Raw genomic sequence first — 17,604 nt, forward strand, 5'->3', positions numbered from 1 at the left:
ATGGAGGCTCTCACCGCCCAGGTGGAAGCGCATGCTCAGGGCGCTGCTGCAGTACCTCCTCCTGCTGACCAAGTGCCAGAGACAGACATTCCGCTGGTCATTCAACGAACCACCCCACCATCCCCTGAAGCATACATAAGCCCTCCGGAGCCGTACGGAGGCTGTGTCGAGACGTGCGCGGACTTCTTGATGCAGTGCTCGCTCGTCTTTTCACAGCGTCCCGTCATGTACGCGTCAGACGCTAGCCGGGTGGCTTACGTAATAAATTTGCTTTGAGGAGAGGCACGCGCCTGGGCTACGGCGCTCTGGGAGCAAAATTCACGGCTTCTAACGACATATACTGGGTTTGTGAGGGAGAACAGGTTTTTGATCACCCCAATAGAGGCAAGACTGCTTCGAACGTGCTGCTGTCAATGAGACAGGGGCGTCGGAGTGCAGCGGAGTATGCAGTCGACTTCCGCATCGCGGCTGCGAGGTCCAGCTGGAATAACGTTGCACTCCGTGCTTCCTTCATAAACGGAGTGTCTCCGGTCCTGAAGGAGCACCTGCTGGCTAAGGACGAACCATGGGATTTTGATGGGCTTGTTGATCTGGTTATACAATTAGATAACCGATTAGAGGAACATCTTCGGGAGCGGGGCGGGGGGTGTGGCCGGGCACGAGCCGTCCCTCTTCCTTCCGGGTCCGAAAGGGTGCCGCCGTCCCCACGCTCCATAGCCAGAGACTCCCGTGTGGCAACAGCTCCCCCTGCTGACGAAGCTATGGACACGAGCAGGGCCAAAGTCAAATCAAATAACAGACAACGGAGGCTGGCCCGCGGGGAGTGTTTTTTCTGTGGCTCGAGTGAGCACCTACAAAGGAACTGCCCCAAGCGGTTAAACGACAACGCCCGCCCTTAGAAACTGGGCTAAGGGTGGGCCATAACATGCATGCGGGGAGACCCCGTAAATCCACACGCATCCCAGTTACGATCCTGAGTGGGGATCTGACCCTTCACGCCCCAGCACTGGTAGACACGGGGTCGGAAGGGATTCTGCTGGACAGCAGATGGGCAAGGGAAGTCGGGCTCCTTTTAGTGGCTCTACCTTCACCTTTGAAGGTATGGGCACTAGATGGCACCCTTCTTCCACTAATCACACACCAGACACAGCCCGTGACGTTGGTTGTGTCTGGTAATCACAGGGAGGAAATTGTGTTTTTTGTAACACCGTCCACCTCCCGTGTGATTTTGGGTTATCCTTGGATGATAAAGCACAATCACCGGATTGATTGGCCATCTGGGGTTGTGGCTCAGTGGAGCGATACCTGCCACCGGGAATGTCTAGGATCCTTGGTTCCGCCTTGTGTGACAGCTAATGAGGAGGTCAAAGTCCCCCCCAATCTGACGGCGGTATCAAAGGAGTACCATGATCTTGCTGACGTCTTCAGCAAAGATCTGGCACTCACTCTTCCCCCGCACCGACCGTACGATTGCGCCATTGATTTGATCCCGGGCGTTGAGTTCCCGTCCAGCAGGCTGTACAAACTCTCACATCCGGAACGCGAATCAATGGAGACCTACATCCAGGACTCATTAGCTGCCAGGTTGATCCGGAACTCCACCTCCCCGATGGGTGCAGGTTTCTTTTTTGTGGGTAAGAAGGACGGCGGACTCCGTCCATGCATCGATTACAGAGGGCTGAACGGAATAACGGGTCGCAATCGATACCTGTTGCCCCTGTTGGATTCGGTGTTCACGCCCCTGCATGAAGCCCAAATATTCACAAAGCTGGATCTTAGGAATGCGTACCACCTGGTTCGGATCCGGAAGGGAGACGAGTGGAAGACGGCATTTAACACCCCGTTAGGTCACTTTGAGTACCTGGTCATGCCATTCGGCCTCACCAATGCGCCCACGACGTTCCAGGCCTTGGTTAATGACATCTTGCGGGACTTCCTGCATCGGTTTGTCTTCGTATATCTAGACAATATACTCATCTTTTCCCCGGATCCTGAGACCCATGTCCAGCATGTACGTCAGGTCCTGCAGCGATTGTTGGAGAACCGGCTGTTTATGAAAGGCGAGAAGTGCGAGTTCCACCGCTCTTCTTTGTCCTTCCTAGGGTTCACAATCTCCTCCAACTCCGTCGCCCCTGATCCGGCCAAGGTCGCGGCGGTGAGAGACTGGCCCCATCCAACAAACCGTAGGAAACTGCAACAGTTCCTCTGTTTTGCAAATTTTTACCGGAGGTTCATCAAGGGCTACAGTCAGGTAGTTAGCCCCCTGACAGCCCTGACCTCCACTAAAGTCCCCTTCACCTGGTCGGATCGGTGCGAAGCCGCGTTTAGGGAGTTGAAACGCCAGTTCTCGACTTCCCCAGTTCTGGTGCAGCCCGATCCAAAATGCCAGTTTATAGTTGAAGTGGATGCCTCTGACTCAGGGATAGGAGCCGTGCTATCCCAGAGCGGGGAGTCCGACAAGGTTCTCCATCCATGTGCCTACTTTTCCCGCAGGTTGATCCCGGCTGAAAGGAACTATGACGTCGGCAATCGGGAACTTCTAGCGGTGAAAGAGGCTCTGGAGGAGTGGAGACACCTGTTGGAGGGAGCTTCGGTACCATTTACGGTTTTCACGGACAATCGGAACCTGGAGTACATTCGGACCGCCAAGTGTCTGAACCCCAGGCAAGCCCACTGGTCACTGTTCTTCGGGCGTTTTGACTTTCAGATCACATATCACCCCGGGACGAAGAACCAACGATCTGACTCCCTGTCCCGGGTGCACGAGGAGGAAGTCAAGACCGAGCTGTCAGACCCAACGGAAACCATCATCCCCGAGTCCACTGTCATGGCCACCCTCACCTGGGACGTGGAGAAGACCGTCCGGGAGGCCCTGACACGGAACCCGGACCCGGGGACTGGTCCGAAGAACAAGCTGTACGTCCCACCAGAGGCCAGGGCTGCAGTCCTAGACTTCTGTCACGGTTCCAAGCTCTCCTGCCATCCAGGGGTGCGAAGAACCGTGACAGTGGTCCGGCAGCGCTTCTGGTGGGCATCTCTGGAAGCCAACGTCCGGGAATACGTCCAGGCCTGCACCACCTGCGCCAGGGGCAAAGCTGACCACCATAAGGCCCAAGGCCTCCTCCAGCCTGTTACTGTCTGTATTCTGTTGTGCACGTCATAACATTAAATTGTTACTGTTTTGGCTTATCCATTGCCCGTTCATTTACGCCCCCTGTTGTGGGTCTGTGTTCCTACACTTTCATAACAGATTTGGTGCTATATAAATGAAAATAAATTTAAAATTTAAAAACTGGCAATGGAGCCGGTTCTTTTATCGTCCTCCGCTGCTCTTTATCATGTATTTTATTTTGTCTCCCTCTCTCTCTTTTTTCAGCCAGAATGCTAGGAAAAAAATGACCTGAAAACCCTCTGACACTGACGACAAATGAAACACTAAGGAAGCAGGTTTAAACTTTTAAGATCTTTTGTTATTTAAAGCTTTTTAAAGGTACATGTCATACAGAGTACAGGTCTGAAGACAAATATCATCATCAATCTTTATTCCAGACACAAAAAGGTCCATAAAAACATATACAATCATACAAAAAAAGTATATATAAATAAGTTAATAGGATCTAAAAAACTACAGTACCTGACATTATTCATAAAGTCACATATAAACTGTGACGCCAATGATTCCATAATCTTGAAGTGAATCTGACTGTACTCATTGCAGGATTCACTAGCATTACAATTATGCTGTTGCATGACACAGTAAGTCTACACATACATCTATACATAAGATTCCTGAGCACAGCAGGACATGTGGGTACATCAGCATTTACAAACAAATGGCTAGCGCTACTCCATCTAGGCACTTTGAGCAGTAACCTCATACCATCATTGTATGCCACATAGAGTTTCTGTAAACTGCTTTTTTTTATATCGCCGCCACAAATGGGCAGTGTACATTGGGATACAGAAAGCTCTAAAAAGTGCTATTTTTACGGAAACTGAACACATACCAAATTTTCTGATCAGCATATTTGCTTGTGCATACATCATACAATACTGTCTATAAATGTCACGGTCATCAGACAGGTCATCTTGTATGAAATGCCCCAAGTACTTAACCTCATTACTTATGTTGAGAACTGTGCCAGACAGGGAGAAGTCAGGAGTCATCAACCTCTTATCTGCCTTACTTCTAACAATCATTACATTACTTTTTCTGGCATTATATTTAATGTCAAAGTCATACCCATACTGGGAACATATCTTTAAAAACTGCTGAAGACTAGCACTGTATGGACAGACCACCACCAAATCATCTGCATACATCAGGTGATTGATTATGCGGTCACCAACCATACATCCTGTTTTACGACTGTTTAACAGCTTTGACAGTTCATCCATATAGATGTTAAAAAGGTAAGGGGACAATACATTTCCCTGCCTGACTCCATTACCAACATTAAATGCATCAGACATAGTGTTACCCCATTTCACAGACATTGACTGATGCCCATACCAATAGACAAGTATTCTAATTAGTTATTTTGGTACTCCTCTGTTGTGTAACTTATAAAACAACTTCTCATGATTAACATGATCAAATGCCTTTGAGGCATCAATTAAACACATAAATAATGTGGTATTGTGTCTGTTATACAAATCTAAAATCTCCTTTAGTGCAAAAATGCACGTTAGTGCCATGTTTAGATTTAAAACCAAATTAGTTGTCAGAGGTCAAAGCAAACTCCTCCAACCTATTCAATAATATCCTTTCTAAGACCTTTGACAAAATACTAGCTAAAGCTATAGGTCAGTAGTTCTCCATAGAGTTGATCTCTATGGAGAACTACTGACCTATACCCAGAACTACCGGAAATACCCAGAACATTTAGTTTCATGCCACTTATACAGTAGTGTTCAGAATAATAGTGATTAATCCAGATTAATCCAGGTTTTGAGTATATTTCTTATTGTTACATGGGAAACAAGGTACCAGTAGATTCTCACAAATCCAACAAGACCAAGCATTCATGATATGCACACTCTTAAGGCTATGAAATTGGGCTATTAGTAAAAAAAAAAGTAGTAAAGGCGGTGTTCACAATAATAGTAGTGTGGCATTCAGTCAGTGAGTTCGTCAATTTTGTGGAACAAACAGGTGTGAATCAGGTGTCCCCTATGTAAGGATGAAGCCAGCACCTGTTGAACATGCTTTTCTCTTTGAAAGCCTGAGGAAAATGGGATGTCCAAGACATTGTTCAGAAGAACAGCGTAGTCTGATTAAAAAGTTGATTGGAGAGGGGAAAACTTATACACAGGTGCAAAAAATTATAGGCTCTTCATCTACAATGATCTCCAATGCTTTAAAATGGACAAAGAATCCAGAGACGCATGGAAGAAAACGGAAAACAACCATCAAAATGGATAGAGGAATAACCAGAATGGCAAAGGCTCACCCATTGATCAACTCCAGGATGACCAAAGACAGTCTGGAGTTACCTGTAATTGCTGTGACAGTTAGAAGATGCCTGTGTGAAGCTAATTTATTTGCAAGAATCCCCCGCAAAGTCCCTCTGTTAAATAAAAGACGTGCAGAAGAGGTTACAATTTGCCAAAGAACACATTAACTGGCCTAAAGAGAAATGGAGGAATATTTTGTGGACTGATGAGAGTAAAATTGTTCTTTTTGGGTCGAAGGGCCCCAGGCAGTTTGTGAGACGACCCCCAAACTTTGAATTCAAGCCACAGTTCACAGTGAAGACAGGGAAGCATGGTGGTGCAAGCATCATGATATGGGCATGTTTCTCCTACTATGGTGTTGGGCCTATATATCACATACCAGGTATCATGGATCAGTTTGGATATGTCAGAATACTTGAAGAGGTCATGTTGCCTTATGCTGAACAGGACATGCCCTTGAAATGGGTGTTTCAACAAGACTGTGACCCCAAGCACACTCGTAACCGAGCAAAATCATGGTTCCAAACAAACAAAATTAATGCCTCGCAGATGTGAAGAAATCATTAAAAACTGTGGTTATACAACTAAATACTAGTTTAGTGATTTACAGGATTGCTAAAAAAAAAAAGTTTAAACATAATAGTTTTGAGTTTGTAGTGTCAACAGCAGATGCTACTATTATTGTGAACACCCCCTTTTCTACTTTTTTTTTTTTTACTAATAGCCCAATTTCATAGCCTTAAGAGTGTGCATATCATGAATGCTTGGTCTTGTTGGATTTGTGAGAATCTACTGAATCTACTGGTACCTTGTTTCCCATGAACAATAAGAAATATACTCAAAACCCGGATTAATCTTTTTAGTCACATAGCACTACTATTATTCTGAACACTACTGTATACAGACCCAAGGTGTGCCAAAGTTCACTGAATGAAATCATTTAATAGCATAAGACAGTCAGTCTCAATCCGTACCTGCTTCTTCATCATGCACTGATCAAAGAATGTCTTGCCTCATCATTAGCATAAGACAGTCAGTCTCAGAGTCTGTTCCTGCTCCTTCATCATGTACTGATGAAACAATGTCTTGTCTCATCAATCTTATCTGTGCTCTTTGCACACTTCCCTCCTCCATGGCGTTGTTCTCCTTTTGGTCTCTGGACCATGACCTAATGCTATTTAAGGATAAAAATGTTATTGCAATACAAACTTTGACATATAAAGCATTTCAATGCACTGAGTGTTAAAATGCTATCACAGCAAACTTAGTAGTACAGCAGCAATAAATGGTACTTATTATGTACTAGGGATGTGAATCGTACAACAACTCACAATTCAATTCGATTCCGATTCTTGAGGTGACGATTCGATTCAGAATTGATTTTCGATTCAAAGAGCTCTGAGAAATAGTTATATTACTTAAAAAATGTTTATGTTTAAGAAAATGCAGCTTTACAAGGTTGATCAAGTGATTCTAGATGTAAATTTACTTATCTGCTTTGCTCGTTCGGAGTTGGCTGGCAGTTTAGCGAAGCGCTGGTCAGTAGTTGGCAGAGACCGCTGCTCCCCTCTTTTAGCTTCGGGTGATAGCGTAGCATGTGGGCTTGCGGATTTGAAGTGTTTCAGAAGTACTTGACTTTCATTTTGCAGATTCTGCACACTACATAAGTCATGTCAAGCTCCTTCTTACGCAGCAAATAATAAAATCCAAAATGCGCCCAAACATTTGCCTTCAGCAAAGATGGTGCTGGCTGAATTAGCTCTTCGTCCACCATGCTAAGCTACAGCCACTGAACTCTGCAGTGCACGAGTGTTTGAAGCACGCCGGACCACCCCCCCTCGCGGGGACGCTGTAGTACGGAAGCCGTTGCCTGACAAACAGTACACGCAGCGAGTAAGCAAGATTATGTTTAAAAAATGCTTTTAAAAAAATCAATTCTTGGATATTTTGGATCGATTCAGAAACGTAATAAATAAGAATCGCGATTCGGATGTGAATCGATTTTTTCCGACACCCCTACCTATTAGTCACAGTCAATTATTAAGACAATTATAATGGTAAATATATTTGACAGACATATTTGACAGCCCTTTGGCAAACTCCAGGTGGGCTGCCATGTGCCTTTTACTAAAGAGTGCCTGATTGGGGAATTGCTGCAGAGATGGTTGTCCTCCTCTCTCCACTCTGGGGCTCTGATAGAGTGACCATCGGGTTCTTGGTCTCGTCCCTGACTAAGGCCCTTCTCCCTGATCACTCAGTTTAGATGGGTGGCCAGCTGTAGGAAGAGTCGTGGTGGATCCAAACATCTTCCATTTACGGATGATGGAGGCCACTGTGCTCCTAGGGACCTTCAAAGCAGCAGAAATGTTTCTGTACCCTTCCCCAGATTTGTGCCTCAAGACAATCCAGTCTTGGAGGTCTACAGACAATTCCTCTGACTTCATGTTTGGTTTGTGCTCTGACATGCACTGTCAACTGTGGGACCTTATATGTAGACAGGTGCGTGCCTTTCCAGTTTATATCCAATCAACTGAATTTACCCCAGGTGGACTCCAGTTAAGCTGTAAAAAGATCTCAAGGATGATCACTGGAAACGGGATGCACCTGAGCTCTAATGTTTATCGGAGGCGTTCTTGTAGGTTTGCACTTACCTAAGATGCAGTGTATTTCCTCTTTTTGATTTTCATGTGTGGGAGTTTTCCTCCTCTAAAATGAGATCATCTGTGTGTTAGAGGAAGATTTTGTTTGTTTTTCCCTTATGATCAAAACATTCCCACACTCCTTCCCACATGAGACATGGGGTTTAGCTATACAAAGCTCAGTAACTGAACAATATTGAAAGACTGACTGCCGGCCAGGAAACTGTAGTGGTTTTGGAACTATGGCATTTTCAAATCACTGTCTCCTGTGAAACCCAAAATCAAGTCAAGCCCATGATAGTGTTAGACACATGCACATCCTTCACCCATCTTCTTCACCATAGTGCATGGTGGTGGCAGCATCATGCTGTGAGATACTTCTTAGTGCAGCAGATAAGTGTAAAATTGTCCACTTGATGATATCAGCACCATATTTGGTATTAATACCTCTGAGAAGTCTTTTCCTTCAAAAATGTTTAATTTTTGAGGGGTATAATGTTGAAGTCATTGTTTCATCCATCAGTCCATTCTGGATGTTTCCAGATATGGGAGTGTCTGTGTACTACTCAAACCTAGTTTAGCCAGCAAACCAATGCAGTTTACTGGGGTGTGGGCATTGTCATGCACAAGCAACTACTTGGACCTATAGATAACATTTTAGTAAGCAGTGAGAACTAGAATTCATCCAAAAGTATAAAAGCAAAAATTCTACCTCTACTACTAAACACTTACAGGCTAAACACTATTGCATGTTCTTCAGTATGCTGTATATGTATCAAAACATATACAGTCCATCTAAAAAAGCATGAAGATATTGTCTGAAGTTCATTTTAAACCCCCTCTAGTCCCCCAGTACATTTTTAACAGGTACAACATTGAAACAATCCAAGATTGTGCAAATATATGAAAATACATATTTCTGGGCGCCATCTTGAAAAATAACCGCCATCTTGAAATTTTAAGTGGCCAATGGCTTTTTTTTTTTTGCAATAAGCAGACAAAGAAATACCATTGTGCCAAATTTGGTGCTTGTATCGCAAAATGAAAGGTTATATGCATTTATTTGCTCCACTCCCACAGTCTGCCACAGGGGGGCAATGACATCGAGGCAGATGTCAACCTGCTTTTTGTGTTCAAACCTGCAGTTGTGAAAATGTCACCTAAACTGTCACCTGGAGTCACACATGTCCACCTGAATCCAGATCAACTTCTCTTCCAGGGCTGTGAGAAGCAGATGTTGGTGGACATGTTACTGAGGCTCAAGTCAATCATCTACTTGCCAGGAGACTTTGTTGTGAAGAAAGTGAGTTTGGGTGTCTGCTTCAGTGTTATAGTCACACTGACACCACAAAGATGAAGAAAAAAAAAGTCAACAACAACCTAACAAAGAAATCTGATTTTGAATAATTAAGGCTGTAAATTTTATGCCATATGGATTTGTGTGAACTTGAAAAGATGCAGTTTTCTTGTTTAAAAATAAGTAAATAAATAAAAAATCCCAGCTCCATCACTTCTGCTCACTGGAGTCTTTGTTCCTGCAGGGGGATATTGGTAAGGAGATGTACATCATCAAAAGTGGAGAAGTGCAGGTGGTGGGAGGACCGGACAACAGTATTGTGTTTGTCACACTGAAGGCTGGCTGTGTATTTGGAGAAATCAGGTTTGTAGGGGAGTTTACTATTAACTGAAGAGAATTCTCATATACATGAAGAAAATAGATATGTTTCCATTTAATCTGCTGCAGTTTTATTACTTAGTGTTTTACTTCATTTACTTAAAGACAAAATAAGATTGATACTAAGATTGTAAAGAGATTTCAAGACATGCAGGTTCGGTGAATTGGAAACTTTATAATTATCCAGGTTTCTCTTGCAAAAGTCTCGATCTCAATGGGACTAACCTGGTTAAATAAAGGTGAAATTAAATTAAAAGTTAAATGTTGTCCTGCAGAGAATTATAAATAGTAGTACTCTGGCAGCCCAGTTGATTTTTTTTGTAAAGCCTAGACATGTCCTCAACAGCGGCGGAGCTGCATGGCGCAAAGCACCGCTGTGATGAAGCCTCACAGGACATGTTGGGGCATGTCCAGCTCATGCACAATTTCTCGGATACTCACACGACTGAAAAGCAACCGGAAGCCATCTGAAAGCCACCTGAAAGCCATCCTGTGAGACCAACACGGAGGTGGTTTTGTCCCGCGCCATGAGCGGCATGGTGGCGCAATCCTCCGCTTCTCTTTCCATGAAAAAAACTCCTGTAACAGTAGAATGTGCCGAAAAAGTGCTGATGTCCATGCCTTCTGCCTTTTTTGTGAAAGTTAGACGAAGTCCCGGATCAACAAAGCCTTCACGTTGGAAATGATCTGGTTGTTTGAGCCGGGTTTGAGCTTGTCGATCGGCGCTCGGAGCGCGCTGCGCTCTCAGACGCTGTGGGCGGACTTTAAACCGGCTGGAGCACTCCTTAATCTGTGTAATCCCCATAAAATCATCGCTGAAAGCCATCTAAATTTTCCGAATGGTGTCCAGCTGGAGGTCTCTCACAGTTTCTGACATTTATTCGCAATAAAAATCCGATGAGAGGGGTGGACCACTGCTCACACAAAGCCTGCTCACAGGCGAATGACTCAACCAACAGGCGTGAAAAAACTTACGCATGCGCACGAAAGTTCAAGCTTGGCTGATGCAATCACACGTGATTCAAATCCATATGGTTTTTGCAAAAAAATAAAAAGGTCCGATACTTTTTGGACAGACCTCGTATAATTTCTTTCAAGGTCTACTCACATCACTAATGATATACACACTCTGGTTTTGTTTCTGTTCCTTGCAGTTTGCTACAGTCTGCCAAAGACGGCGGGAATAGGCGCACTGCTAACGTCAAAGCACATGGCTTTGCTAATCTTTTTGTCCTGGAGAAGAAAGACTTGTTTGATATTCTAGTCCACTACCCAGAATCTCAGAAAGTGCTGGCCAGGAAGGGAAAGTAAGACAACAAATGTATTTTGTGTGTGTGTGTGTGTGTGTGTGTGTGTGTGTGTGTGTGTGTGTGTGTGTGTGTGTGTGTGTGTGTGTGTGTGTGTGTGTGTGTGTGTGTGTGTGTGTGTGTGTGTGTGTGTGTATATATATATATATGTGTATATATATATATATATATGTGTGTATATATATATATATATACACACACACACACACACACACAGTAAAACATGCCTAAACAGTCATCATATATACCAGATGTTTGCACTCACTGGACAAAAGCAAAAGTCCCAATGCTTTTGTATGTTTTTTGCCCTGTAATAAACACGGTATATAGTGGATTTTGTATAACAGATTTTCGCACACATCGGACAGAAACACCTGTCTGATCACAATGCATTTCCATTAAAAACTCCTCACATATACCGGACAGAGCAGTGTGGATGAAGCCCAGTAACAGAGGTATGAAATGAAGTTCAGCACTGACACTCACCAATTTGAGGAAAGTAGGTATCATATTTCCTTGAGTAAAAGTCTGTGTGTTTATTTTTTTCAAACCGTGCTCAGACCCAGGACCTAAACGAATTCAAGCCCAATGATTATTAACAAAATGCTGCTTGCACTGTAATATGGTGTTAAGTTTCACACACATCCGTGGGTGTGACGAATCAAACCACTCTGCATGACTGCGAACCCGCTCACCTGCTAAATGATGGAAAACACAAAGGGCTGTGATTTGTCACGTTTCACTCCTTCTTCTCCCATCATATTTTAAATGTTTTTGCAGTGCTCACGCTGATTCTAGTTCAATCACACATCAAATATGTTTGGCAGAAAAGTCCGCAAATATGACCAATTTTACAAGACGTGTATATATATATATATATATATATATATATATATATATATATATATATATATATACACACATATATGTGTGTGTGTGTGTGTATGGGTGATTCTTTAACTACGGGCACTATTGGCCTTGTAAATGTAATTTCCACCACACCATTGCCTTACAATATAAAGCGCCTTGGGGCAACTGTTTGTTGTGATTTGGCGCTATATACATGTGCTGTGATGTCACTGTTTATCTCCATAGAAACTACCCAAACAATCTTTCATACAAACTGTTTAAAGGGACATTACAGTGTTGTGGTGGAAATTACGGCAATAGTGTGGGACAACTACATTTTGTTTAAAAAAATCACAACAGTTGTATGACATTGAATACCCCAATTATGTTTTGATTATTTTACTGATATTTTATTCAGAGATATTTTAAAACATTAGAAAAAATGTTTCTTTACCATTCATTTTTATCATTGAAGATCAAAAGTCTGGGTGTGGGACAAGCACAAAACGGCAATATTTGCATATAGTGATGCTGAAAAAAGGTGAAAAAGTCATCATAGACTGATAGAACAAATTTCTTAACACACTTTCATTGTAAAGATAACTATAAAAGTGTGAAATTTCCCCTTTTTTCTGTTTTTCATACAATATGATCAAAGGATATAATAAGTGCCCATAGTCTAAGAATCACCCATGTATGTGTGTGGTTTGATCAAGAACTTTCTTAGTTATACATCTAAACAATAACAACTGGCAGTCATACTTCTTTAAAACAACATGTCAGACAAATGTTACAAATGCTTGTCTCTTAACTCGTGTATATACTTAATTATAAAGGAAGCTGATCAAAGCCAAAGGCCCTGCTCGAGCTGAGAAAAATGAGGAGAAGCCGAAAGGTCTGGCTCTGTTTGGACAAAAAACACCAACACCCAAGATGCTCAGAACACTCAGTGCTTTGCGCAAAGGAGTCTTCACAAAACCTACAAGGTAAAGTCTTCACACTAATCTCCAGAGCACAGGTTGTGTGACGCTGTAAAAAAAAAAAAATTCTAGATGAACCTGGTTATACTACAGTTGGCTTTCCAAACGTATGTTGCCGTCTTATTCAAAGTTTGATGTAACACAATTCACTTTGAATAGTTTTGATGTTATTAGAATTTTAAATCTAAAGTTTTTCTTTAACAAATAATGACGTGTTTGAGTTTTTTGTTGTTTCCAATTATACACTAGTGTTCAGAATAATAGTAGTGCTATGTGACTAAAAAGATTAATCCAGGTTTTGAGTATATTTCTTATTGTTCATGGGAAACAAGGTACTAGTAGATTCAGTAGATTCTCACAAATCCAACAAGACCAAGCATTCATGATATGCACACTCTTAAGGCTATGAAATTGGGCTATTAGTTAAAAAAAAAGTAGTAAAGGGGGTGTTCACAATAATAGTCGCATCTGCTGTTGACGCTACAAACTCAAAACTATTATGTTCAAACTGCTTTTTTAGCAATCCTGTGAATCACTAAACTAGTATTTAGTTGTATAACCACAGTTTTTCATGATTTCTTCACATCTGCGAGGCATTCATTTTGTTGGTTTGGAACCATGATTTTGCTCATTTACTAGTGTGCTTGGGTCATTGTCTTGTTGAAACACCATTTCAAGGGCATGTCCTCTTCAGCATAAGGCAACATGACCTCTTCAAGTATTTTCACATATCCAAACTGATCCATGATACCTGGTATGTCATATATAGGTCCAACACCATAGTAGGAGAAACATGCCCATATCATGATGCTTGCACCACCATGCTTCACTGTCTTCACTGTGAACTGCTTGAATTCATAGTTTGGAGGTCATCTCACAAACTGTCTGCGGCCCTTGGACCCAAAAAGAACAATTTTACTCTCATCAGTCCACAAAATATTCCTCCATTTCTCTTTAGGCCAGTTGATGTGTTCTTTGGCAAATTGTAACCTCTTCTGCACGTCTTTTATTTAACAGAGGGACTTTGCGGGGGATTCTTGCAAATAAATTAGCTTCACAAAGGCGTCTTCTAACTGTCACAGCACTTACAGGTAACTCCAGACTGTCTTTGATCATCCTGGAGCTGATCAATGGGTGAGCCTTTGCCATTCTGGTTATTCTTCTATCCATTTTGATGGTTGTTTTCTGTTTTCTTCCACGCATCTCTGTTTGTTTTTTTTTTTTTTGTCCATTTTAAAGCATTGGAGATAATTGTAGATGAACAACCTATAATTTTTTGCACCTGCCTTTAGGTTTTCCCCTCTCCAATCAACTTTTTAATCAAACTACGCTGTTCTTGAACATCCCATTTTCCTCAGGCTTTCAAAGAGAAAAGCATGTTCAACAGGTGCTGCCTTCATCCTTAAATAGGGGACACCTGATTCACACCTATTTGTTCCACAAAATTGACAAACTCACTGACTGAATGCCACACTACTATTATTGTGAACACCACCTTTGCTACTTTTTTTACTAATAGCCCAATTTCATAGCCTTAAGAGTGTGCATATCATTAATGCTTGGTCTTGTTGGATTTATGAGAATCTACTGAATCTGCTGGTACCTTGTTTCCCATGTAACAATAAGAAATATACTCAAAACCTGGATTAATCTTTTTAGTCACATAGCACTACTATTATTCTGAACACTACTGTATATTTCAAAGGCCATCAACACAAACAGATCAAAGAGTTTTCATGATGAGATTTTAAAATTCATAGTACACTTTCAGTGTCGCACAAACAGATAAGCATTAGCATAAGGGTGATTCTTTAACTACGGGCACTATTGGCCTTGTAAATGTAATTTCCACCACACCATTGCCTTACAATATAAAGCACCTTGGGGCAACTGTTTGTTGTGATTTGGCGCTATATACATGTGCTCTGATGTCACTGTTTATCTCCATAGAAACTACCCAAACAATCTTTCATACAAACTATTTAAAGTGACATTACAGTGTTGTGGTGGAAATTACGGCAATAGTGTGGGACAACTACATTTTGTTTAAAAAAAAATCACAACAGTTGTATGACATTGAATACCCCAATTATGTTTTGATTATTTTACTGATATTTTATTCAGAGATATTTTAAAACATTAGAAAAAACGTTTCTTTACCATTCATTTTTATCATTGAAGATCAAAAGTCTGGGTGTGGGACAAGCACAAAACGGCAATATTCGCATATAGTGATGCTGAAAAAAGGTGAAAAAGTCATCATAGACTGATAGAACAAATTTCTTAACACACTTTCATTGTAAAGATAACTATAAAAGTGTGAAATTTCCCCTTTTTTCTGTTTTTCATACAATATGATCAAAGGACATAATAAGTGCCCGTAGTCTAAGAATCACCCATAAATACAACAGACAACAAATGTAAATAGTTATTACTCAGATATTAAAGCTCTGTGACTCAAAAAGCATCTGTAAGGTCTGAACCATGGGGTCTGTGGTATTGACATCGGTTTGTGGACAAAAAGGCAATGATTAAAATGTATTATTGTGGTGCTGTGAAATTTTTTAGGTAGGCTAAAATGTGCTGGTGCAACTAAATAAGAAGAGGACCAGCTCCTGCTGAATTGTAAACAACACAGATTCACTCAATGCTGCAAACTGCCCAGCATCCAATACAGACCATAGTTTGTTTTGTTTCATATAAAGATCATTATGTGGAAAATTAAAATCATCCTAACCTTCTCCTCGTACCGTGTCAGAGTGCAACTGAAAGTTTGCTAGTGTCACACCCTGCATGCAGTCCATTACACTTGTGTCCAACTTTAACAACTAACTAACAATTAGCTAAGACAAACCAACATAACGTCTTAAAATTTTCACCCACTCACTCATCTTCAACCGCTTATCTGGAATTAGGTTGTGGGGGCAACAGTTATAGCAGGGAACCCCAGACTTCCCTTTCCCGGGCCACATTAACCACCTCTATCTGGGGAATCCCGAGGGGTTCCCAGGCCAGTGTGGAGATATAATCTCTACACCTAGTCCTGGGTCTACCCCAGGGTCTCCTTTAAAGATGGATGTGCCTGGAACACCTCCCTAGAGAGGCGCCCAGAGGGCATCCTTACCAGATGCTTGAACCACCTCAGCTGGCTCCTTTCAATGTGACGGAGCATCGACTCTACTCTGAGCTCCCCACGGATAACCGAGCTTCTCACCTTCTCTCTAAGGGAGACACAAGCCATCCTCCTAAAGAAGCCTATTTTGGCCGCATGTACCCACGATCTAGTTCTTTTGGTCATGACCCAACCCTCATGACCAGAGTAGGAATGAAGATTGACCAGTAGATCGAGAGCTTTGCCTTTCGGCTCAGCTCCCTTTTCGTCACAGCAGTATGGTAGAGCGAATGCAATACTGCCCCTGCTGCGTGGACTCTCCGGCCAATCTCACGTTCCATTGTCCCCTCACTCATGAACAAGACCCAGGGGTACTTGAACTTCACTTGGGGCCACATTCCCTACCCGGAGTAGGCAATCCATTGGTTTTCTGCTGAGAACCATGGCCTCAGATTTAGAGGTGCTGATCCTCATCCCAGCCACTTCACACTCAGCTGCGAACCGGGTGATGAAGCCAACAGGACCACATCATCTGCAAAAAGCAGTGATGAGACCCTGAGCCCACCAAACCAGAAACCCTCCTCCCCCCCGATATCCTATCCATGAATATCACAAACAGGATTGGTAACAAGGCGCAACCCTAGCGGAGGCCAACCCCCACCAGAAACAAATCTGACTTACTGCCGAGCACCTTAAAATTTTGATGTGACGTCAGTCATCACAACAAATATTTTTGTATGAACATGCTTTTTATTACAACATAATTTTCGTATCGATGTGACCTGTTTTCCTCTATAACTTAGCCAACAGATTATAATTTGATCAGAATTCAAAAGACTCTAAACGTGAGTGCATTTCTTTATCTCTTCTTCACATTGTCAGTGTCAATGGAGGCAAAAAACATAAATACATATAAATCAATGGGAGGCATTATAGAGGTACTCATAAGTGAACATGTCAACAACTGCCTCAACATCTAATCTACTCTTCTGCAACATGTTTGTCTCTCCACCAAATTTCACTGAAACCTGTTTATAGATTTTTGAGACTGACTTTTTGAAAAGGGATAAAAAAAAATAATAATAAATGAGAAAAAAATATTAGCTCTATGGTGGATGTAATTAACACCTTCCTTACGGGACACAGCTCTTTAAAAAGTGTGTTCTGACAGTGTATAGTGCTGATTATCTGTTAAAGATGACCAATTGCTTCATTTGTCGGAGAACCAATAGAATGAGCCTTATGCATCCACTGCACCACCCTCTAGTGGAGCCATAGAGATAAGCAGTGCCAAAGGTCATCATATTTTGCATATTGTAATCAAATGTTTCCTTGTTTGTGTCCACAGTCAATAAGCGGAGGGATCACAACTGAAAACAGGGGACATATGAAGTTACCTTCAAATCCATCAGAGCTGCAAACATGAAATCACAGAGACTGCTTAGTAAACAATTCACTGGACAGTTGCCTTTGTCCTCAGACGATCAACGCTACATGGACCCTCAGCAGAATGTTTCAGAATGACATCAGACAGCACGCCGCTGCATCTTCTGTGTGATGCCCTGGTGGAATAGGTGGTTATGAA

The 17,604-nt window shown here is 42.2% G+C and overlaps 1 protein-coding gene across 1 annotated transcript in view; it reads left to right on the forward strand.

Annotated features, from left to right (window-relative positions):
* The window catches only part of LOC117507056 (cyclic nucleotide-gated cation channel beta-3-like), a 105,021-nt gene extending 87,417 nt beyond the window's left edge, over nucleotides 1-17,604 (forward strand). Inside the window, exons 13-17 of the mRNA XM_034166809.1 lie at nucleotides 9,316-9,399; nucleotides 9,638-9,756; nucleotides 10,926-11,078; nucleotides 12,764-12,913; nucleotides 17,368-17,604. Coding sequence (XP_034022700.1) covers nucleotides 9,316-9,399; nucleotides 9,638-9,756; nucleotides 10,926-11,078; nucleotides 12,764-12,913; nucleotides 17,368-17,374 — 513 coding nt within the window. The 3' untranslated portion in view covers nucleotides 17,375-17,604. The remainder of the gene's footprint in view (nucleotides 1-9,315; nucleotides 9,400-9,637; nucleotides 9,757-10,925; nucleotides 11,079-12,763; nucleotides 12,914-17,367) is intronic.

This window comes from Thalassophryne amazonica, chromosome 1 (assembly GCF_902500255.1).
Source record: "Thalassophryne amazonica chromosome 1, fThaAma1.1, whole genome shotgun sequence".
NCBI lineage: Eukaryota > Metazoa > Chordata > Actinopteri > Batrachoidiformes > Batrachoididae > Thalassophryne > Thalassophryne amazonica.